The 23,167-nt window shown below is 42.8% G+C and overlaps 1 protein-coding gene across 1 annotated transcript in view; it reads right to left on the bottom strand.

Moving 5' to 3' along the window:
* The window catches only part of col23a1a (collagen type XXIII alpha 1 chain a), a 134,438-nt gene that overhangs the window by 5,424 nt on the left and 105,847 nt on the right, over positions 1-23,167 (bottom strand). The window contains exons 6-22 of the mRNA XM_086158549.1: positions 19,359-19,385; positions 19,254-19,280; positions 17,187-17,213; positions 16,372-16,398; positions 8,428-8,502; positions 7,103-7,219; positions 4,745-4,771; positions 4,127-4,153; positions 3,952-4,005; positions 3,801-3,860; positions 2,975-3,019; positions 2,774-2,851; positions 2,566-2,589; positions 1,127-1,171; positions 1,000-1,044; positions 830-910; positions 679-732 (exon numbers count right to left, since the gene is read on the bottom strand). Coding sequence (XP_086014675.1) covers positions 679-732; positions 830-910; positions 1,000-1,044; positions 1,127-1,171; positions 2,566-2,589; positions 2,774-2,851; positions 2,975-3,019; positions 3,801-3,860; positions 3,952-4,005; positions 4,127-4,153; positions 4,745-4,771; positions 7,103-7,219; positions 8,428-8,502; positions 16,372-16,398; positions 17,187-17,213; positions 19,254-19,280; positions 19,359-19,385 — 840 coding nt within the window. The remainder of the gene's footprint in view (positions 1-678; positions 733-829; positions 911-999; positions 1,045-1,126; positions 1,172-2,565; positions 2,590-2,773; positions 2,852-2,974; positions 3,020-3,800; positions 3,861-3,951; positions 4,006-4,126; positions 4,154-4,744; positions 4,772-7,102; positions 7,220-8,427; positions 8,503-16,371; positions 16,399-17,186; positions 17,214-19,253; positions 19,281-19,358; positions 19,386-23,167) is intronic.

Below are 23,167 nucleotides of genomic sequence, written 5' to 3' on the forward strand. Positions count from 1 at the left end.
CTACAGCACATCTACACCACGGCCTCACAGCTAGCATACAAGTCTTGCACCGGTCTAACGTAGTTCTATGCCACTCCAGACTTTCACATACAATACCAGAGTTCCTCTCATGGCACCCTGTTGCATGCTTTTTTGAGGTCTACAAAGGCACAATGGAGCTCCCTCTGACCTTCTCTGTACTTCTCTATCGTCATTCTTAAAGCAAATACTGCATCTGGAGTACTAAATCTAGACACAAACCCACACTGCTGCGAACAAACGCCGAGTTCCATAACTTCATTGTGTGGCTCATCGACTCGATTCCTCTGTTGTTACCGAAATTCTGCACATCTCCCTTATTCCGAAAATGGGCACCATCACACTTCTTCTCCACTCTGCTCAGTCTCTTTGATGCCATTGAATGATCTAACCAGAAACTCAACTGCCGCCTCTTCTAGGCCTCCTCTCGACACTTCCATACCTCCACAGGTATATCATCAGGACCAAGTTCCTCTCCACTCAATGGCCTCCTCACATCACCTTTCCAAAACCCTCCTTCATGGTCCACGGTAATCATCTCAAATACTCAAAATACTATCAACATTTTTGTAGCAGTCAGTTGCAAGCAGTGGACTAATCATTTGTCTGTACTGATGGATACACATGTACTGCATGTGTGTGTGCGTGTTAAACACTGACCAGGTTGTCATCCAATCTGCAATCGCCTTTCTCTCCTTTCTGGCCGTCCACACCCTGAATCACAGAGGTTACATTAAAACATCAATTTAAACCGGATTCTTGTTGTTTAATTGTCCAAAAAAATAGAAAGAGAAACTAGGTCGACACTTACAGTAGGTCCAGAGAGACCCATCTCCCCCTTCTCTCCTCTCTCACCTGGAGCGCCGACCTCACCCGTGTCACCTTTGGTTCCCTGCATGGACGCAGATGAAAAAAAGGACTATCAAACCCTGGCATTTAAAATCTGATGTACTCTATGAGCGATTTCTGTCCCGACAGTACCTTCTCCCCATCAACTCCTGCTGGCCCGGGTAAACCCAGCTCCCCCTGTCAAAACACGAAGGTGACCGGCTGACGGCTGCGCGTTCGTAAAAATAAGAGAAGACAACCGGTATTCATGGCCTCTTACCTTTTCGCCTGGCGGACCTGGCGGTCCCGGTGGACCAGCTGGGCCCTGGGGAAACAAAAAAAAACAGAAAAAAAGAGTATTTAAACCTTTTTCTGTCAGCTGTACGGTGTAGCCAGCAAGGGATTGTTCGGTTTCTGATGCAGCCGAAAACCTCACAGCAGTTGGAGGTTGGGCCATAAAAGTCCAAAACAATGGTCTGAAAGAAATAATGACACCTCATTGAGCTGAGGGAAAGTTCAGCGAATGAAAGTTAATATCATTCAAATTAATCTTAAGTGATGTCTTACATGTATGTTTATTATATTATCAATCCACATGGCAGACGCTGAATTTGGTTTCAAGGGGATCATTACAAATTTCAAACGTTTTATCGCACACTGAACATTTGCCGTTATTGGTATTTCAAATAAACACAGAACGTCTGTTTATATTCAGTGCAATTTGGTGATTTTGAATGGCGTCCAGCACGAAATCATATGGCAAGTCTGACTGCAAGGCTTTGGCATATTTACACAAAGTTGATGACTTCTTTTGGCCAGTCGTCGAAACTGATTTTGGACAAACTTGTGCTGAGTGATATAAAACAGGCAAAAATGATGTCTTTAGGATTATGTCGATGCAGAAAACTACATAAAAACCTTTACTTACACACACCATATGTAATCTCTGTAATTTTGTTTTTTGAGTAGATCTACCATAACTCCCTATGTGTGATCTTCCCAAGGCCAAACTTCTCTCACAGGGTTTAACCTTAAAAACCTCCCTCATGCTGAACTAATAAAGAATGAAACTGATTTCAGAAAGGATTTGGAGGATGATGGCTGATCATTGATTCAAATCTAAATAGAGCAGAAACCAGAACTACTTTTCCAAAGAAATGTCAGTGGATATCTAAATGTAGGGCTCCAAGATGGCACCTGAAGCTATTGTTGTCTGGGACCCCTTGGACCGAGGGAACCGATTTATTGTCATGAAATACACACGATGTCACGGACAGACATGCTAATAGCATGTAGCACAGCAGGGTCTCAAGTATGCAGAGAGATATAAGCCTGCAGGATGGCTTTTTTTTCGCCCTTGTTGATCAACTGAGTCATGTGGAACAACACAAAATCCACCGTGCTGCCCAAAAGCAAATCAAAGCAACGATTATTGTTGAAAATATTGGACACATAGTATGAAAACACACTCAAAACAACATGACAAAGGCTGATGCTGTTCCTGCTTGATTCACATGCCTACTTTCTTCCCTTGGTTATCTGATGGAACAATGCCGTAAGTGCCATGTGTGTGTAGTGAGAATTTGGTGTGAATGGTGTGTTAGAAACAATTGTATGGAGGTGTGTGCAAAATGCAATCCGTGTCCAAGTGTGGAGAGCAATACTCCTTAGCGCGTCTAGTTTGCACAGCAAAACCATGCAGAAACAGTCCCACATTACCGAAACACTGATGGTGTCGATCGCCTGTCGAGAGGAAATGGCGACATGTTCAGTTTTGTCTGACAAAAAAAAGCGAAAAAAAAAACAAAAAACCCCACTTTTCTCACCACCCTCCCCTTCACAGTTGACTTGAATTGGGACGAACTGACAAACATCACCTAGAATATGAGGCATAATCTCCGATTTGGTCTTTTGACACTTTGCTCACCTGAAAAGCATCTAGCAGCTTCCCATTGAAGTCGATGATGTCTGAGGAGCCCGTGGCACCCTTTTCCCCCGGGTAGCCCTGGAGACACATGGAACAAATAAAGAAAACATAAAGAACAAACAGGAACCATCACACGGGTATTACATTGAATAAGTCCCCGATCGAGGAGCTTTAACCCTTCAAGGTACCGTATAAACATACCATGGGTCCCTGCAGGCCTTTTTCTCCAGCTTCACCTCTATCTCCCTGTACGAGGAACAGACACACAACAGTAAAAGTTGACATAATTGTTCTTGAGGACGTATTCGGGACGTTTCACCCCTCATCCAAGAAGCTTCTTCCGTTCAGACTTTTCCGACTCCTGCACAAATCGAAAGGTGGTCATCCCCAATTGTGCAGCAACACATCTGTGGGGTTTCAGTCATCCGGGTCATGGTGAATTCTCGTTGAACTCTTCTTGTCATCGCAACCGGCCTTGAATTTCTTCACGTGAAGATGTTCCACCCCGATTTCGACAAGAATTCGCCGTGACCCGGATGACTGAGAACATCCTCAGACGTGACATTATTGTTATTTTCCCATGCATTTGCAGGAAGTCAGTAGCGTGTGTAATTGTAGCCTGTGATACCAATAGCCCGCCTCCTTCCAAAGTCATCACAAACAATTAGACGACACCAAAAATTCTTCATACAATGAACCGGTCACAAGTTGCACATTCGCCATATTGCAAAACCGATGACGGGAAATGATGTGATTTGGAGATTCATAGCTGTGGCTACTTTCCTGACACAACGGCTCAGGGCAGCAATTGTTCACAGTGTCTGGGAATGAGTCTTCAGCTTAATGACAATGAACAGGGCAGAAAAGGGCACTGTCATGAAATACAAGGTTGGCTCTTACAAAATACGAATATGTGGGGCGGTTGTGGTACGGTTGGTAAAGCTAACCCCAATCCATCCAATTGAGGTCGAGAATAAATACATATTTTTTTCAAATCTTTTGTCCAAACTTTGGATTGGTCTCCTACCTTTAAACCGGGCAGTCCATCCATGCCTCTCTCCCCCTTTTCTCCAAATCCTGGCTCGCCCTTTCCACAATTGTATAAATAAGTAATTATGTCGATGGAGAAAGAAAAAACAATAAAAACATTGTGAGAGCAGAGAAGAGGTAGCCCATACCTTTGCTCCCGGAGGGCCCTGAAGTCCGGGATAACCAGGCTCGCCGTCTTCACCCTGTTGTTGGTAAGAGAAGTCAAAAATCCTGCCTTGCATCCTTACTTCCGTACATCAAGGTTGGTTGAGGAGTTCAGACAGAATATTTAAAAAAGAGGACCACTTTAGGATTCATTCTTACCGGCTTCCCTGGCGGCCCTTGAGGTCCCTGAAGCGGAAACATGTTTGATGAGAGTACGATATTTAAAAGTATAAGCTTTAATGGATAATCGACACTGGCCGCCAGTGGTGTGACATAAGATAAGATAAGATAAGATATACTTTATTGATCCCCATAGGGGGAATTCTTTCGTCACAGCAGCACAATAATGACAGTATCAATAAATGTGAATTTAAATACAAATAAGAGCGTCAATTAAAGGATGCCAAAAGACATCCACCGATAAATAGACAGCAACGTGACCAGCAACGAGTAAAAGAATAGACAACAGAATGAAAAAAAAAAAACGTCAAGGATGAGAATAGACAACCAAAACGACAACAAGGATAAGAACAGAAACAAAGTGACGATAACAATGACTGGATTTATGTCTCTAAATGTGAATGACAAAAATAAACATGATGCGAGTGGGGTGACACCAACAAGGCTAAAAATCTTATATAATACATGATCCAAAAAGTAAATATAAAATATGCAAAGTAAGATAAATAATATATACAATATACAAAATATAAAACATAAACCAGGAGTCAGAGCCCTCCAGATACAAACAGGAGACAAATCTGAAAATATATTTACCTCAGTGCCGTCGCGGCCTGGAAAACCCTGAGGCAAGACGAAGAGGACAATTAGTTATTTATTCTTATTGGAACAGGGGTAGACATTGCCCACTAGGTGTCAGTAGCTAATAAGCGTTCAGTATTATCTGGCTGCAAACTGCAGAAAGTGGAGCCCGAGAAAAGACGAGGCAGAAATAACAAAAGAGGAATCATGACAGTGTATTTCTGTCAAAATGATAAAAATGAGTAAGACAATGAGATCATGAGGATTAGATTGTGCGACCGCTTCTCCGAGGTTTTAGACTCAAGAATCGGACAGGGACGTCTATTTTCATCAAATCTCATTGGTTAAGTCCAGACAACTTAAATTTTATCATATTTTGATTTGTAACCCGAAGCCTTTTAGAATTAGTAAAAAAAAAAAAAGACTATGGGCCTTTGAAAGACCTTTGGCTACACAAATCTGAATGGCTGCACTGCATAGCAATTTTCCACGGCTGAGGGTATTTAAAGAAGACCATTTGACGGCAAAATATGGAAATAAGACATGTACAAACTAATTTCCTGTAGGAAAATCCATAACATAAATATGACTTTTAAGCAACATCGGTTCCACCGATATGAGCCGAGATTGTATTTTATGACGGCCCCATCGGTGATTTGGCTGATTAAGATTAAAAATGAGAAAATAGAAAACAGCAGTGTGCACTTTTTAGCAAATAAACATCTGGTATGAAGTCATTAATGGCAGTGAAAGCTCTGTGATTTCTTGAGACAGGCGCACCCCACACACACACACACACACACACACACACACACACACACAGCCTATTGACTTTATCACTCACTTGAATGTGCTTAATGCGCTGATCACAGTAATTTGAATTTGTTAGCCTTCGGCTTGCTAACTCTACTTAAGATGATGATGAGTAATGAATTACTGAGATGTTGCCAGGTTGGCTCTCCTCCCGCTGCACACACACACACATCGGCGGCCAAACTAAACCCCCTCCGCTGCTCTCGGTACCTTCTTCCTCCCCGTCCGCAGCCTTTTAACCTTTCCTCTCGGCCCTCTCTGACCGCGGCCTCATCTTTTGATCTCTTCCCCTCTGCGGCGGCTTTGAAACAAAATGACCATTGCAAATAAATTGTATCGCTGGCGCTCGAGGAATCAGATGGATGAGGGCCGGTTCAGATGTCAGATACATTTCTGGGACACGGTGTTAAGGTCTTCTTCGAAACTACTGAGAGAACACGCGTTGATGCATGTGCGATATTTTCAGGAATTCTCCGTCGGCCCATCTACCGTGATAGACTCGTGAAGCCTGTCACCGGGCGCTTTTTCAAAGCGGGCGGATGATCGTTGAGCTGTCGTGCGTTTTCCCCTCTTGTTGCGTTACAAATGGCATGTTTGCAGACACCTACACACGCTTTGTCTTCACTTTCCCGGCTCTTCCTCGCGCTCGCACATCTGCCCACAACATGGAGCGGCTCCTAGTTATACAAGACTTGATGTTTTGGAGTTCTGCGATGTCTTTAATCAGCTGGAAGAATACATTTGATATAGACTAGGTGAAAAAATAGGCCAGCTCTCTTTTACCCATCTGTTTATAGTCACAATCTGAGCTGGAGATATTTTTTTTTCTCCCCCCTGACAGCTCTGCGTTAGCTCTCAAGCACCCGCTCAAACCCCTTTTGTTGTTCCGTGCCAGTCAAATGCAACTGACCATTCATTCGTTCATTCGGATAAACAAAATTACCTTGAAGACCCCCGTCTCTTTCTTCCATCTTCTAACCGCAGCTCCGAGCAGCCACTGTGCATGAACCCGACTTTAGGAAAGTTAATTTTCGAGAAACATAAACTGCTTCGGGCGACGAGCGGGGGGACTATTGTTCGGTGAGACCGGCATACTGCCAGTGAACTCGCCGCAGCGCCATATCTGTTTCAGGGGTGCACCGTGTCACAGTCGTGGTAGGAGGGTGGGAGAATGGGTGCTTGTTGGAGATCTTTGTGGCTGTTGTCTTTACACAAAACAGATGAGGCAAGGAGCAGGGCTGCTATTCTGGGAGCTTTAGGTGAACCACAGCTGACTTGAAACCCAGAGTAATGAGAGCATGGGTTCAGTGCAACTGTGTGAATGCTTTTTTCTCCAATACATGTATTTAGGTGCCCATACACACACACACACACACACACACACACACACAAGAAAAAAAATGGAAATGCCACCCATGCAGGTGAACCATGCTTGGTCGACGCAGTTAGGATAATGGTGGTTTCGGTGACTAGCTCGGGGGTGTGTGTGTGAGTGTGTGAGCATATTTTGTGCTCTGGAAATATGAGTGACGCCGTGATTGGTGAGGAAAGTGTTCTTACTGGCTCTCCAGAAGGGCCGCGAGGTCCGTCCTTGCCGGTATTCCCAGGTGGGCCTCTGGGACCCGGAGGACCCGGGGGACCGGGAGGCCCGGCGGGCCCGGCCTGCCCTTGGTCACCCTGATGGTGAAAACAAGGGAATGAAGGATGAAAAAACACAACAACAACAAGAACAACAAAACATGATTTACATTTTTATCCGTGAAGAAAAATGCTACAGGGGAAAGAAGGGGCACACAAACCAAAGTGTCAAAGCCAGCCCTTGACCTCTTTAGTTGTCAGACATGCTCCCCCAATGGATATTCCACTGGATAATCCCTCTACACCTACAATCATGTCAACGTAACACAGGAGCATTGGAAACTTTCAAATAGATATGATATGTGTTTGGCAAACAGTTGCCCATATGGAACATATATTAAGTTTATATGCACTACAGTCCAATATTCACTCTCCATTTAGGGCCTAGCATGGTCTTCACTCTGACCCAAATGGACTAAGAGGTTCTGTTTTTGGCTTAAAAGAAATGTAGCACCCAAAGGAAATGAAGAGTTGACTGGTAAATTTCTAGGTATTCATCCTTAAGTCATAAAAACATTGTATGTCTGTTCATAACACATTTATATGACACAATTTCATGGGGGGGAGCCGGACAAACGCAGTTCAAATCTTTGCCGGTTAGGACATTTACATGCTGCATGCAATCTCGACTTTGCAATTCTATGTGCAACGGAATCCACACCCGATATTGCATCAGGATTTGCCTCCGATATGGCACATTTAATCTTATTTAAGATTAATGCAAATGCAACCATGTGACTTAAATGCCTGTGCACGCTCCACGGAGAGAGAACAAATGCCATAAAAGTACGATACACCATCAAAGGGGATCTTTATGGTCATATGGTAATACCCCATTTGCATCATATCCTGTCTTTGGGCATATGGTGCATGTTAACAAAGCCTTAAAAGCGGCTCGCAATTAACCTTCATAGAAAATAGGCCTCGTATTCTTCTCTTAACAAGAGGCACGCATTTCTTGCACTGGGATGAATGCCGAGGATTGTTACTTCGAGATGCCAGCCTCACAATTTGGGCTAAGTGACTTTGGTGAATCCGTCGCGTAGCTTAATCACGCAAGGAATCAGGAAATACGGAGGCCAAATAGTCTCACGTGAAATCAATGAACTACAACAACCATGGCGGGGCAGGGGGGTAATTAGGGTGGGGTGGGGGAAACAAAAGGAACACGGTGAGGCGGGTTTGACAGAACTTACAAGGGTTGTTAAAAGTGTTAAAAGAGCATACATGCCTTAGTCATGGTCTACCTTCAGAAAACGTCTCTGAAAGCTGCTGGACTGGTCGCCAGAGAGAAAACCGTGGTCATAGCGGGGAAAGACCATCTGACGTGGAAGAGGTTGGAAAAGGAGAGGGGATGCAGGTGAAACAGAAGAAAACAAAAGTCAGAGTGAGAGGAAAAAGAGGAGCTGTGAAGTTCGAGCAACTTTTATAGCGAGAATGCGGATGAGAGTCCAAGAGAGCTAAAGCTGCAGAGGAGGAGAGAAATGAGTGGTCGGTGGGCTCTCGGGCCGTTATGCAGAGGGGAAATTCCAAAAGAGGGATTTTTCTCGTCCGCTCGGAGGGAAAGAGATGGCGACGGATACGGAGAGACCGCTCGGACGAGTTCACCGCTCACAAACCTTGACGGTGAGAATCTGATTACTGTGCAGTCCTGCGTATGTGCTGTAGTTAGGAGGACCCTGAAGGGAGGAAGTTACAGGAGAGAGAACATCAACACAATCACAGCGCACGGATCAGACGCCATCTGCAAAGAGCCAAAGATAAGAGCCTGAAAAGACACTGAGCTACTGTATTTTCCTTCTTTCTGCTCATGCTGATCAGTTTTTCATTCATTCATTCATCATCTATACCACTAAACCTGCGGTTAGCGCCATTGGGTTCCCCATGGACCGGCTGCCAGTAGATCGCAGGGCCCCGTAAAGACACACGACAATTCACTCTCGCGTTCATGCATCATGTAGAGCACGAGAGGGCAAACGTTTTGGCTGCAGGGAGACATTTAGTTTTTCAAACTGAGAGGCGGGCCAGACCTTTGAGAGTTGATGTGACAAATAAGGGGATGACAACGTATAAAATCTATGTGTCGTTTTTTCGGAATCCCGCGTACCGCCCGTCCGGCCAGTCACAGAATCCCCCTTGCTTGGTGAAGCGTTGCTGGCGTGATCTGTGGTTAGTTGCAGTAGGAACAAACTACATCGTGATCCACTGGGTAACTTGTGTCAGCAGCGTTAGCAGCTCTTTCTTCAGATGACAGTGGCTCGCATTGTTAGCATGCTAAATATTGGATCCCTTCTTTATGGTAATGTTTTCATGACCAATGAAATGAATCCTGCTAATGTAAATATCTTATGGGTTTAGAGTTGGTGTGACTGCCTGCGGGCGTGTTGAGCCGCATTTTGTAATAAACGTCCAAAACGTAATAACTTTTTCATTTCATTTTGTAATAAAGCCGCATTTTGTAATAAACCGCCCCAACGCATTTTGTAATAAATTTTGCCGCATTATGTAATAAGTTATTACATATTGAGAAGATTATTACAAAATGCACTTGCAGCTTTTTTATTTTCTAGGAAATGTAATAACATGGTGCATTATGTAATAACAATTCTAAAGCATAAGTTTGTTAATTGTATTTTATTTTACTTAAAAGTATTTGTAAAAGCTAGGCCTATTATTAGTATCACCGTATTAGCCTAGTAGCAGCACTTAGCAATTACTATCAGTACACTGTTCAAAGGTTGCATTAACAGAGAATATTCTATAAATTCCATGTTATTACATATTAGCAGCTCTCATATTGGTAAGCGAGGGCTGCGAACAAAAACTGAAACTCACGATTGTTATTCAAACTAAAATGTAGCATGGAACCTATTAAACCACTGTTTAACAAGTAGTTTGTGAAACACTGTATGGAACTCATTCCTGTTTCCAATGATTAAATTGTAATGTTTATTAATGCTAAAATCACATTATCCCGGCTCTCCATCTAACTGTGTAAACGCTGTTGCGTCAATGTTTTTTTTATCTTTTTCCTCTCGACTCCCCAAACCGAGGCCGATTGGCTTATTCGACGTAACAGCCGGGGATGACGGCCCGTCAAACAGAAATCAGCGAGGGGCGACCGCTGCCAAAAAAAGTGCCGCTTCATTGGGTAAACTCCTTTTAAAACACATGGGAAGGAGGGATTGATGGAGAGACGGGACGGAGCAGAAGCCTTCCAAAAAAAAAAAAAAAAGAGGAAAAAACAGCAGGGGGGCATTTGGGAGAGAAAAGAGGAGAGAAAACTTGTTTGCCCATGAGGTTTCCGTTAACAGGCTGCGGAGAAGGGCGGATAACTGTGGTTTTTCCAATACCGCACAACCCTCCTCCTTCTATTTGCCTGTACGCCCCCCCCCCCCCCAAATCACATTCACTCATTTTCACTGTTCCCAACATAGACGTCACACACACACACACACACATGCTCCTTAAAAACATCTTATAGGGAGAAGAGGATGTTTCAGACTGGGCTTCCCCTACACCTAATTTTCATCAGACCTTGGGTTGAGAGTAAGACAAACAGCCATTCAACCTTGAAGCACTGTCTCACCAGCCCATGTTCATAGCTGCTCTGTGGGGAGCAGAAGAATGCCTTGGCCGGGGATGAAACATCCATCATGCATGGCTTGTCTTTCAGACTAACCTAAACAAGCAGTGACAAACTCCCATTCATTTGACAGTATGGAAGCCGTTTTTCTGCTGAAGATGACCTTTTGGCGTCAGTTTTTTTTTGGGAGCCCTCGGGACATCTGATTTCATTTTAATGTCTTTATTATGATTCCAGATTGCTATTGGACCAGTAGGATACGGGTAGGTAAAAAGGAAGGAAAAGGGGTCGATAGGAAGTACCCGTCTCTTCCTGTTTGCATTGTCTTTACGAGTATATAAGAAGCCAAAAAATACCGTAACGATGGTATTGAGCATGTTAATGGCGAAAAACCTCCGTGCCCTTGAACCGCGGCACAAAAACAAGAAAATGTAAATTTGATTTTCCCACCTACCGAGCTATGGCAAGATATGATTACAACACAAACCCCCGATTCACCGCATAGCCGTTGGAAGTTTTGTTTTGAAGCGAGCCCGAGTCTCAGAGCGAGAGGCTGAGGTCTCTTGGCACGCACATTTATCCCAAAACATCAAAGCTCCAGAATCTCGGTCCAAGTACAATATTTACGATTTGGAAGGCCTCTGAAATGCGAAAATGCCAAAAAAATGTTTTTTTTTTTTTTTTTTTTTTTGTTAAATTCCAGTACTCAAACTACTTCCTCAAAATGTAGAAGAAAAGCCTTGGAAATCAAACGTTTTTTGATAGGAATAAAGAATTTTCTCGTGACATTCCTGAACCGCATCGTAAATATGCTTCCGCGGGGCCACCCTGTCAAATTCACACTGCATTCGTTTTTTGCCGTAAAACGAAAAGGGAGCCAGTCTCATTCAACTCACACATCCTTCTGTTAGTCAGGCTCGAAGAGTTGGAATATAGGTTGTTTTCTTCCACATCTATTCAATATCGAATTGATTTCGATATCATTACAGAATGTGATGGAACAGCCTTGACCTCCCCCGAATGAACGCCTCCGCTTTCTGTGAATACCCGACACGGGGATACTTAGAAAGCTAAAATTGCTCTGTTTCATATTCCAAATGGCAGCCCGCTGTTGGCGTGGAAAGGATTGTCCAAATCCCGCTTTCCCAGAGGTCTGGATCACAATAGACTTCATTTGGTTTGGATGATAAAATATGCAGAATTTCTTTCATAGCATCACCTCTGAGTCATACGAGAGACCTAGTTGGTTTCTTCTTTAAACCGCAAACGTTATAAAAGGTTTTTCTTGATTATTCTCTGGGATTCTGCATCCAGCCACAAGAAATGGATACTTGGCACATTTCGAAAAAGTCCATTAAAAAAAGAAAATCCAGACTAAAGCTGACATCTGTTTTCCCAAGTGTTTAAAAGTGTATATTGTTTTACAAATGAAAGGAAATAATGCTTATAATCTGATCAATCTAACATGGCTGAATGCACTTTTACCTTCTTTATGAAATATTTGATTCGGTGAAGTGAAGGCACACCAGAACAACATCAAGAGTGATGTGTGAATGAGAGGGTGAATGGCCGTTTGCTGAAATATAATGTTTCAAACTCAAAGCTGCGATCCAAATGTTGACCGCCACATCATTTGATGTGGCCCGAGAGAACGTCTGAAAAGGTCTGATTGTCTTAACATAAATAATTCAGACACATGCATTGACCGTAAACTACATTTTCCGCAATTGATGCTGATCACGTCACCCGCGAAGTGACGGCGTCCCGCCATTGGATTGCAGTGTATCCAAATCAATGGTATTTCAACAAGTGGAGCTGAGAAATATAAATAATCCCTAAATGTCCAGGAGGACAATCACTGACGCAGATGGAAGGCTGTTTCAAGAAAGATGGGAATGCATATGTAACATTTTGGAATAGTGATCAATTCAGAGAACTATCAAACATTAAGGAGTAGTTACATTTATTTTACATTTGGTTCGATTTAATTACATTTCTACTGTTTCCATTACATGTGGCCCTTTGAGGGCAACTCTGATGCTGAGGTGGCCCTTGGTGAAAATTAGTTTGACACCCCATTAGTTTGATTGCATTGTATTGGATGGATATATTCACCCTCTCATTTACATGTCATATGGAGACCTACAATCATTCACTCTTTCATCGGCACGTCATCTAGACATTATATTATTCACTCTGTCATTCAAAATTTGTAAAGAGAAATACATCTATTCACCCTGTCAACTCACAGATCATATACGGTAGAGAGCAATCGCATATAGAGAAATATTATTTTTTCATGTCATCTATGTGATTAATATTGATCATAGATGTAGATTACAGCTCAAAGACTTTGATGCTCTCCATTCAGCCGCCGGCAACCATAACAACCTATCTTTAACTTAAAAACAAACAAAAATGTGCAATATCTCATTTCTGTGCAATATTCAGAAACTGTGCAATATTTCATCTCATAACAGCTACAATGTGCAATATTTCATCTCATCTCATAACAGCTACACTATAATGTTCCCTTCTATCATACTATTGTGCACTCCTTTGTTACTAAGACACTTATAGTTTTATCACTGCTTACTAAGACACTTTATAGTTTCACTGAAACACTTTATAGTTTATTTTTATTTCTAATTCTGCCTTTCTTTTTATTATTTATTACTGTTATATTTTCTGTAACTCTGGCACTGCAATTTCCTTCGGGATTAATAAAGTTGTTCTTATTCTTATTCTTATTCTTATTTTCTTTAGTGAGTGAACGCCGGTGCAACTTGCTGCTCACTAGTTACCAATGTGTACTCTTCATATGTGCATGTCTGTACGGTTTCCTAGGTTTTCAAGAAAGGCGCCTTCAAATAATGTGTTGTTATTATTATTATTATTACTATTATTATTATTATTATTATTATTATTGTGATTGGCTGCCAACCGGTCAAGGGTGAACCTGGCCTCCCACCATCATTCCTTATGAATGAATGAATTTTAAAATCTGTCTATCATATGTCTCCACCTTGTAAATTGATTTTTACTTTGAAAAAATGGGTTCAATTCCTTCGGTAATTCAAATTCTATTACAATGTAGCGTACCTATTTCAAGATCAGATTGTTGTTTTCTGTATAAAATCCAATCTTGGTTTGAACACAGAAAGAGTTGAAGTGAAGGCAGTTTGCGGCTTAAATCCGAAACAATGCCAATATCAGCTCAGCGGCTCGTCCCCGCTTATATTTGCATGACCGAACATTACACTCTAAATATAGTAAACGCCAATGTGTCACGGGATACACGGGCTCTTCAAAGAGTCTTTAAAAAATATTTGCCGTGTAAAGCGAATGGTTTTTTTGAAACCGCACCGAAAGAAGTCGAGGATAATTATGTCGGGATGGGTGGAAACGGTATCACATGAAAAGACAACATGAACCAGATCCATGTTACCTCATAATGTTAAGAAACAATGTTTGGTGGAGACTAGATGGCAGCTTTGGTGTGCTGCCACCGCTTTTGGGGTTTTTATGGTGAAGTTTAAGCATTTTCAATGTTTTTTTTTAATATCATTCTGCAGGTCTAGTTCTGAGAGCGAAAAGCTCCTCAAAACCTCATTTTGCTCGCCAGAATTTTGTTCCCGGTGCATTCGGTGGAGTTTGCCGCTAACAGTAAACACCATCTTTCCTTTGAATTACAACATTCACTCGGATTCTAGATGTTTATTTCAGCAGACCGAGAGCTGACTGTGCTGGTGATGAGAAGTGCTTTCACATGTTTGTACGCCTGCATTTACACACAGTTCACCCAGTGTGAAGGAGCTGATGGGTTTTTCAGATGTTTAAAAAAAATGCCAGAAGAATGACAACTCCTCTCTTCCTGGACTTTGATTTTGAATTTGTGACGGTCCGTTACGCTGTCTGGTCTCGGTTGGATTTTGCAGTGCTTAACGTTTGTCTGCGACGCCGCTGTGCGTACGCATTCACTGTTCAGGTGTGCTGAAAAAAAGGCCTGCAAAATATGCCGGTGGCGTTTTGGACCCTGCCCTCCTCTGAGCCGTTCCTGGCAGTGATGCAAGATCATGTAAAATAGTCAACTTTGTTATGAATGAAAGGAAAAAGGGAATATATGCAGACATTGTTTTCTATTTTGTAAAATACTGCAGTGACAGTTCCTTTTAAAACTGGACCAAAGGGATGCAATAAGAATCTGAAGGCTTCCAGAAAACTGGCTGAATTACTGCAATCCCTCTATAAACTAAAAGACTAAAGGTAAAAACCCAAAGCTCAATCTGTTATTAGAAAAACTAACGCTGGCTTTATAATGGCGAATTAGACGTTCTTGTATTCTAACTTCAAAAAAATGATTGTTGGTTTTCAATTAATCTTCTTATATGTGTCCCAAAACAATTTTCCAGAGTCGGGAATGGAGGACTTGTTGTGCCTTATCTTATCTTATCTTATCTTATCTTATCTTATCTTATCTTATCTTATCTTATCTTATCAGAAATGTGGTAGAGAATATGGGATCTCCTTGTGTGGGATCATGTATTATCTCTTGTACCAATCGTTGGCTTGTTGAAGGAGAAATATAATTCATATTCATTCATTATCGACACAACCATTCACCCTCTATTATTCACAACTTTGGGTGATCATTGCTGGGCTTACACCTTAAAACTTTGAAAAGATTTTGAAAAGACTGGTGGAAATTTTCTCATCTCACACCAGCTCACATCTAATGAGTTGTTTTTAGAGTTTTCAGTCATAATTAAGCGAAGTCTAAGACTAAAAACTGTGGATCTACGGATTTTGAGAAGACTTTGAAAAGACGGATGGAAATCTTCGACTTTCTTTTCCCATCATGCAATGTAAGCCCGCATTAGGATCTCCGATGAACCTCAGGAATGCTTTTTGACTGTCGGAGAAACTAGAGAACCCCAATGAAACCCATGCGGATGTGAGGACAACATGAAGACTCCACAAAGAAGGGCCCTCTGGAGGAATCCAATCAGAGACCTTCTTGCTGTCAGGTGAAAGTGCTCCCCACTGCGCCACCGTGATGAATATAAATACATGTAATGCAATGCATTCCAAGGCAACTCAACATAATATATGACAGAAACATGCATGATAAACCCAGCGATGATGGATAAAACCAACTAACTTCTCCTGAGTATGGCTTCCCATCATGCCTCGATGTCCATTCTTCATGGGTGGAAGGACAAGTGAGGCTTTGGAAGCAGTCACTGTGTGGACGCTGAGCCCTCGGGCCGATTTAGATTACCAACCGATGCTTTTGGGATATTAGATTTTAGATATTAATCAAGTTTACTTTGCAATTGAAACTGAGAAGTCTGTTTTTTTTTTTTTGATTGACTCACAAAAGATAGAAGCCGAACACCTGATTCTCCTTTTTTTTTCCATGACCTGAGGACTTTCTGGCCATATCCGATCAAGTCACTGGTGGAGTTCATTGGTGCACACAACATGTGTGCATAGGCAAACCATTTGTGGGCACTTTGAAATGGTAGAATTCGGCAAATGGGCAGGATAAGTATGAAAATTAAAAAATGTTCATCTCAGAGGTAAAAAAGTACACGTGACTCACCCTTGGCCCGATGTCTCCTTGGTCACCCTGGGAGAAAAACAGGAAAATAACACTTGTCATTTATTACCAGGCTTGCATTTGACTGTGCTACTGTACAGCAGCTCAGACAGACGTGCCAAAAACTGTTCTGCTCTTTAGGAAGGAAGGAGCTTAAAGGTCACTTGTCCCCAAATCAGCTAAGGATGTTGACGTCCACTGAATAAATCTCTGAGAGGCTACAGCTGGAATCATCTGACATGACGTATGATGGGGAGTGTGTGTGCCCGTCGGCTTTCTGATGAGGTTTTGGAGTCTCTGCCTGCGAAACGGCATGATTACATGACGGGGTGCCAGTCTCAGAAACCCCAACGTCATCCGTCCTTTCCAGTCCCCGCTAATCAGACCAAATCCCGCTCCGACAGACGCCTTTTCACGCCGGTAGCATCGCTCTCGCGGTCGGGCTTATCTGGACAATTTTCGCTTGAGCGCAAAAGCACGGCTGCGTTCATAAACCCGCTTCTCTTCCTTTTGCGAATGTCTCTGCCCGGGCAGAGACTCGGGGGACGAGGGGGAAACATCTGGCTATCATTGGGACCCACCAAAGGCCTGTAAACCTGTTTAGTGCCCTGACGTGAGGAAATGTGGAGACATATGAGCTCCTACATAACTAGATGTAATCTATGGCTCGTTTGATGGCCGTACAGTGAAAATGTGGGAGGGCAATGGAAACAACACCTGTGAGGTCGTGTGTGTGCTTCAGCAGTTGGCTTGCTAAGGCTGATAATTAAAGCATAATATATTGTACACGATGCATTGACATCGATATTAAATCCTACCTTTTCGCCTTTGGGTCCAGCCGGTCCCTGTTTTGGAGGACAGGAAGAAAAAAATGTGATCAAAGCGTCATATGTTGTCGTATATTTTAAAGTGATCCTTATCAGGGACCATTTATACAAAATAGTAGGCAACAAAAACACTTAAAGCGAGGCAACTCAGTCCCCTTTTTTTGGGACAAATAAGACGCTGCATGAAGCTGATATCAGCGACAAGATTTATTTCCATGAGACAAACACTGGAAGGGAGAGCCCTTTGATTTCCTCTGAACTTTTGTAAAAAGACAATAATCTGAAACCACTAACCAGAATCACAGGGTCACGGGACAGGACTTTAGATGAATCATTCTGTGTTTTTATTCCATTTTGATGATTTAAAATGAATACAATAAGGAGGAAAAAAAATGACAACGAGACCCAAAAAGTTCCTGAAAGTCTCGTAAGTCTTTGCTGTTTTAATTTGCTGATGTTGCGTAAGCTAAATGTGTGGAACAACTGGTTCCCGGTATGGACGTGATTAAGGGATATGGAACAAGCGATAGAATTTGTTTCGAATGTACAACTGCACACTCATAAATGGAAATCGAATGGTACCGCTGGCAGCAATGGTACCGAATGCTGCCAGCTGTAATTTCACAATTTTTTATAAGACACGATATTGATATTGATATCGATCCCAATAGGGGAAATTCTTTTGTCAAGGCAGCACAACAATGACAATATAAATTAAAAAAATAGCAAAAGACATTCACAAATAAATAGACAGCAGCAAGGATAAAAACACACAACAGAAAAAAAAACAAACAAAAAAAAAAAACAGCAAGGGTAAGAAAACAAGGATAGGAACAGAAATAGTGACAATAACGATAACAAAAATAAACCTGATGTGAATCGAGTGACACCAAAGAGGTAAGAACAAATAAATAAGTAAATAGTGGACAGATTTAGGGCATGACATGTGCGAATGTGTGTGTGTGTGTGTGTGTGTGTGTGTGTGGAGGGGGGGTTGCTTTGTTGGTTGCTGCACTAGTTCTCCAAAATGCACATTTTAAAATTTTTATTCCGTGGCTGCTTCTGCCTGGGCTCTTTCCGGCGCCGCCACAATCTTTCCTCCAGAGCTGTTTGCGACGCAGCTGGCGGATTCGGCGCGGCCCTGGCACGGTCCACTCTCTCTGGTTGATCTCAAATAAATCTATCGAAAAGCCTCTGACAAATCTCCCAACAACTCTTTTCCGTTACTTACATTGACCGAACTGTTTTAACCTGCTGAGTCAGTATTTCACACACCTATCCAAGTTTCACTTCGTGTCCCCGTCCCCCCCCCTCCTCCGGCTTTGCCTTGAAGCTTTGTTCTGCTTTTTCTTTATTTCTTCCTGTCAGGCAGATGTTCTGGCTGAAACAGAACCCGCGCCGTGTTTACACTCGGCCAAAGAGGACGCGGAGTGCCCTTATTATCACTGGATGCAAATCTCTCCGCACTTGGGACATGCCATCGCTCTTCCACTTAATCTTTGGCAAATTACATAATTTGTTAATTTCTGTTGCTTATCAATGGATTTTCCCAAGTAAATATTTATAGCCCCCCCCTCCTCTTTTGCTTTCTACATCTATGATAGGTCTCCCACGGCTACCGCCTTCACACAAACTGTTTCCCCAATTGAGTTCATTCCCAGGAAGGTGATTCCTGGTTGCTCACGGGGGTCCGTCACACTTTGTGACATTTTTTCACGACAAACATGGTCTCATGTAGATAATATTCGCCCCGAAAAAAACCCCCTTGGCCGAAATGAGTGTTAAAGATCCACAATAGGTGTACTGTACTTTTCTTTCGTGTTAATGCGCTGCCCCATCCGAGTGTGTGAATGGAAGTAACATCGGCCGAGTGTATTGGGAGAATGAAGAGGTAGAACAGGAAGCACGGTGCAGCCGGGAGTTTTTCATTCTGCGTTCCCTTGAGGACGGTTACAGGGATGGATGAGGCACGGCGAAACGTACACATGGATTCACACAAAGTTACAGATGTGCTATTAAAACATGCTTATTGAGATTAGGCGTGTTGGATGGCCGTACCTGGCTTCCTTTGAGACCCGGCAAACCCTAGAAGGACAGTTAAAAGCAGCGTTTAGTAGCCACATTATGACAGGATTTGAGTGTTTCTCCACGAGGTATACTTACCGGTTTGCCATCCAAGCCGAGAGGACCCTGCCGAATGACAAGAAAATGACGATAAATGACGACGGTACATCAGGCAAAAATAAACAATCAGCCAGCGGGGATGTCGTGTCTGACAACGTCACGCTGCTGTTTGTTTTCTTTCACTGACAGGCTGTTATTGATATGTATTTCATAACGTTCCTTCGTCGAGGAAACTGTGAAAATGATGCGGATGTCGGAGGAACAATCGAGAGGGCGGAGGGAGAAACGGTGGAGGATATGGACGGCGGAGCATTTGCTGGTAAACAACACAGCAGCAGCTGCGATTCCAAGAAAAGTCCAGAAAAGAAGAGCACTATGTATATCCTGCACCATTAAAGTGTGTGTGTGTGTGTGTTGAGACAGCTTCCAGGTGGCTGCGGTTTATAATTATTCCGTGATTTGGAGGATGGCGTCCGACGTTACGGACCGCGAGCGGATCAGGTCCAGCTGCAATGAGGGCTAGCACGTGCACGTGTCCGACTTCGCCTCGCCGACAACATATAAGTGGAGGAGCCACTTCTAGAAATGACACGAACTGTTAGATCCCCTACTTGTGCGTGAGTTAACAGTGGGATAGAACTTTCCAGCCGTAAAGCGACTGTGTTGACGTTCCAGCTAATGGCTGCACTCCATCTTAAGAAAACAGTTTTTGCAGGGTCCCCGCAGCCTGGGCGACAGCGAACAGGAAACTCATTACATTGGCATCCCGCGTCAGGATAGCTTACACAAGATGGTTTTTCTCCCCTGACTTTCCCAGGGTGTGCCCTGAGATCTCTCGTTAAATCTCGCCACAGCGTCATCGCTCCCGGTTTTGATTGATAGACAAGCGGACACATAAAGAAGAACGGAGGGGGAAGAGGGGAGGAATGCACCACTTCTCTTCGGTCAGGCAGGCGGGCTATAAACTTTAAAAATGGGAATGGATGGCGTGTTCACAGATTTATTAAATGAAAACAAGCGGTGAAAAGCATTAAGAATCCTGATGTCTTTTTAACTGGAGGGCTCTGGTGAAAGCGGCCGGGATGTGAGTGGAACAAATGACTGTGCGATATTTATTTGATTTTTTTTTTTTTTTTTTTTTTTTTTAAAGCAGTTGCTGAGGAAGGATGTAAATGTCTCCCATCCCGTAACCGCACACAGTGTAGGCCAGGTAACCCTTCTGTCTGCAAGATATCCAAAGTCAGTCAGTCAGTCAACTTTATTGTCAATACTGCTATACGATCGGGATTGAAAACAGTGTTACTCTAAGGTGCGAAAGTACAAAACATTATGAATAATTCGTCACAGTGAACAACGACAAGTTATGCTGAGGTAGATATTTAAAGTGACAGGAGGGCAAATGTCCAGTTACAATGAAAAGTTTTTTTTTACGTCCGTCAGCGGCGGCTGGTGAACTGTAACGCCGTTTTCCTTTGACCTCTTTTTGTGGGGATGCACATGAACGAGTTTCCTTATTTTTACGTCCGCCTGTACAAGATTTTTTTTCACCCCCCAACAATAAAAGCCTGTATCTAATGCGTGGCAGCTGGCAGTTTACACATAGTTATATAAGGTATACTACTTCCTATGTTACTTATTGGAAAAGGAATTCACACCTGGAGCAACTATGACTGATAATAAAACCGATTCAAAGTTAAAGCGAGCTTTTAATACAAAAGTCAGGAGTAAAACGGACGGATTACATGATTATGAATTTTGAAATACGGGAACCAGGGGAAAGATATGTTCCAGCGAGGCCCCCCAATACGTTTTGCGTCGCTACGCTCACTGTGTGCTTCAGATTCGGAAAACAATGAACAAAGCAAGACTTGAGATTCAACTTAAAAGAAAAAAAAAAGGAGTAAAATCTGAAATGATTACAATTGCTTTACTTTAAATTCATAAATTGAACCATCAAAACCTCAAGTGATTGTAGGGTTCGGGGGGAAAATGAAGTGTGTGTGTGTCTTGCCCAGCAGCTTCTTTCAGCAGATAAAACATTTAGAGTCAGCATTCCTACCGATTATTTGGCTTTTTAAATGCATTTCTGCAGAAAAAAATGATATAAATAAATAAGGGAATAGTGAGTGTATCTGCGTGCACAAGTTTGTGTGTGTCTGCTCATTCCAGTTGAAGAAAAAAGTTTGCCGCTTCACGATGGAGGATTTGGATTAGTAGCTGGCACATCAGCTACAAACACACATGTGAATATTAATTCATTCATTCATTATCTATACTACTTATCTTGCAGTCACGGATGTGTGTATGTGTGTGTGTGTGTGTGTGGGGTGAAGCCTATCCTAGTCTATCACAAGCCACATAAAGACATTCAACCATTCACACTTCATAGAGGCATATAAGCATTCGTCCTCTCATTCACTCTCTCAACCATTCACTCTTACACTCTCCAACATTCATCCTGTCATTCACACATCTTATAGACTCAACCATTGCTTTAACAATTCACCCACTCAGTCACATCTCATATAGAGCCATACATCCAGTCATTGTTATTGTCACTCTGTTTCTGTTTGTATCCGTGTTGTTGTCATTTTGGTTGTCTATTCTTACCCTTGCTGTTTTTTTTTCTCCCCCCGATCATGTTGTTTATTCCTATCCTTGTTGCTGTTCACTCTGCTGTTTATCTATTTGTGGATTGTCTTTTCCTATCTTTTAATTGCCTCTCTATTTATATTTATACTCATATTTATTGATACTGTAATTGTTGCGCTGCTGTGACAAGAAGAATTTCCCTATGGGGATCAATAAAGTGCATCTTATCTTATCTTAGCTTAGCTTAGCTTAGCTTAGCTTAGCTTATCTTATCTCATCATTTACATCGAAAACATGCAAAACCGGTCAGAATAGAACCGACAACCTTATTGCTGCGAAGTGCAGGGACAACTTAATCTGAGATTCTCCTTTTCCTTTGGGCTTTTCATTTCAAGGGTCTCCACAGCGAATCCAGGTTCTCCATCGAACCCTATTCTCTGTATCCTCCTCTCTCGCACCAACAAACTTCATATCCTCTCTCACGATGTCCATAAATCTTCTCTTTGGTCCTCCTCTAGAGCTCCAATTCCAGCATCCGTCTACCAATAATCTGAGATAAATGATCCAAAATGGAATTCAAATGTCATTCCCTTTCCTGTAGTTCTATCCGCTTTTTCTTCTCTTGCATCTCCTCCCTTGCAGTGATCCACCAGCTATTCTTCTAGATTCCTCCCCTTCTCATTTTGCCATAAGACTCAGACGTCGCTGTGTCAAGGCTACACGAGTGTAATTTGTGAAACATGACAGTTGCCTCTTAGGGGAGTCATGGCTGCATGCAGAACTCCAGAGCACCATGAAGCATACCAGAGGGCGGTGTTTTCAAGATTCCCAGTGTTTGTCGGGCAACTGTCTGTCTTTAATTTGCTCTCGGCGGCTCGAGAGGCTGAACAATGGGGGCCTCGGCCTGTTTTCGCTGAGCATGGTCCGCTTTCTGCCGCAGACTGGCACTCCTCAATAAACACACCACAGTGGCTCAGCGCAGCGGCGATGGCGCGTACGGCGGCTGTGTTTACCCTGCCGCGCTGTACCGTCAGTGTCGCAGACCGTTTGAGACGGCAGGGAGGTTTTCTTTTCTGAAACTTGAACCCGCCACCAGTGATTTATGATCAGAAGATGTGGCAGGGGTTACGCGAGGAGAGTAAACAGCTCGTGTGTGCGAGAGACATACAAACACATATTCTTCTCAAAATCGTCCTGGCAACTGGACCTTTTCTCTTGAAGATGTTTCAGCGCTCATCTTCTTCAATTCAGACTTT

This window comes from Fistularia commersonii, chromosome 13, assembly GCF_037954325.1.
Source record: "Fistularia commersonii isolate RoL2024-O1a breed Wild chromosome 13, RoL_Fcom_v1.0, whole genome shotgun sequence".
Lineage (NCBI taxonomy): Eukaryota > Metazoa > Chordata > Actinopteri > Syngnathiformes > Fistulariidae > Fistularia > Fistularia commersonii.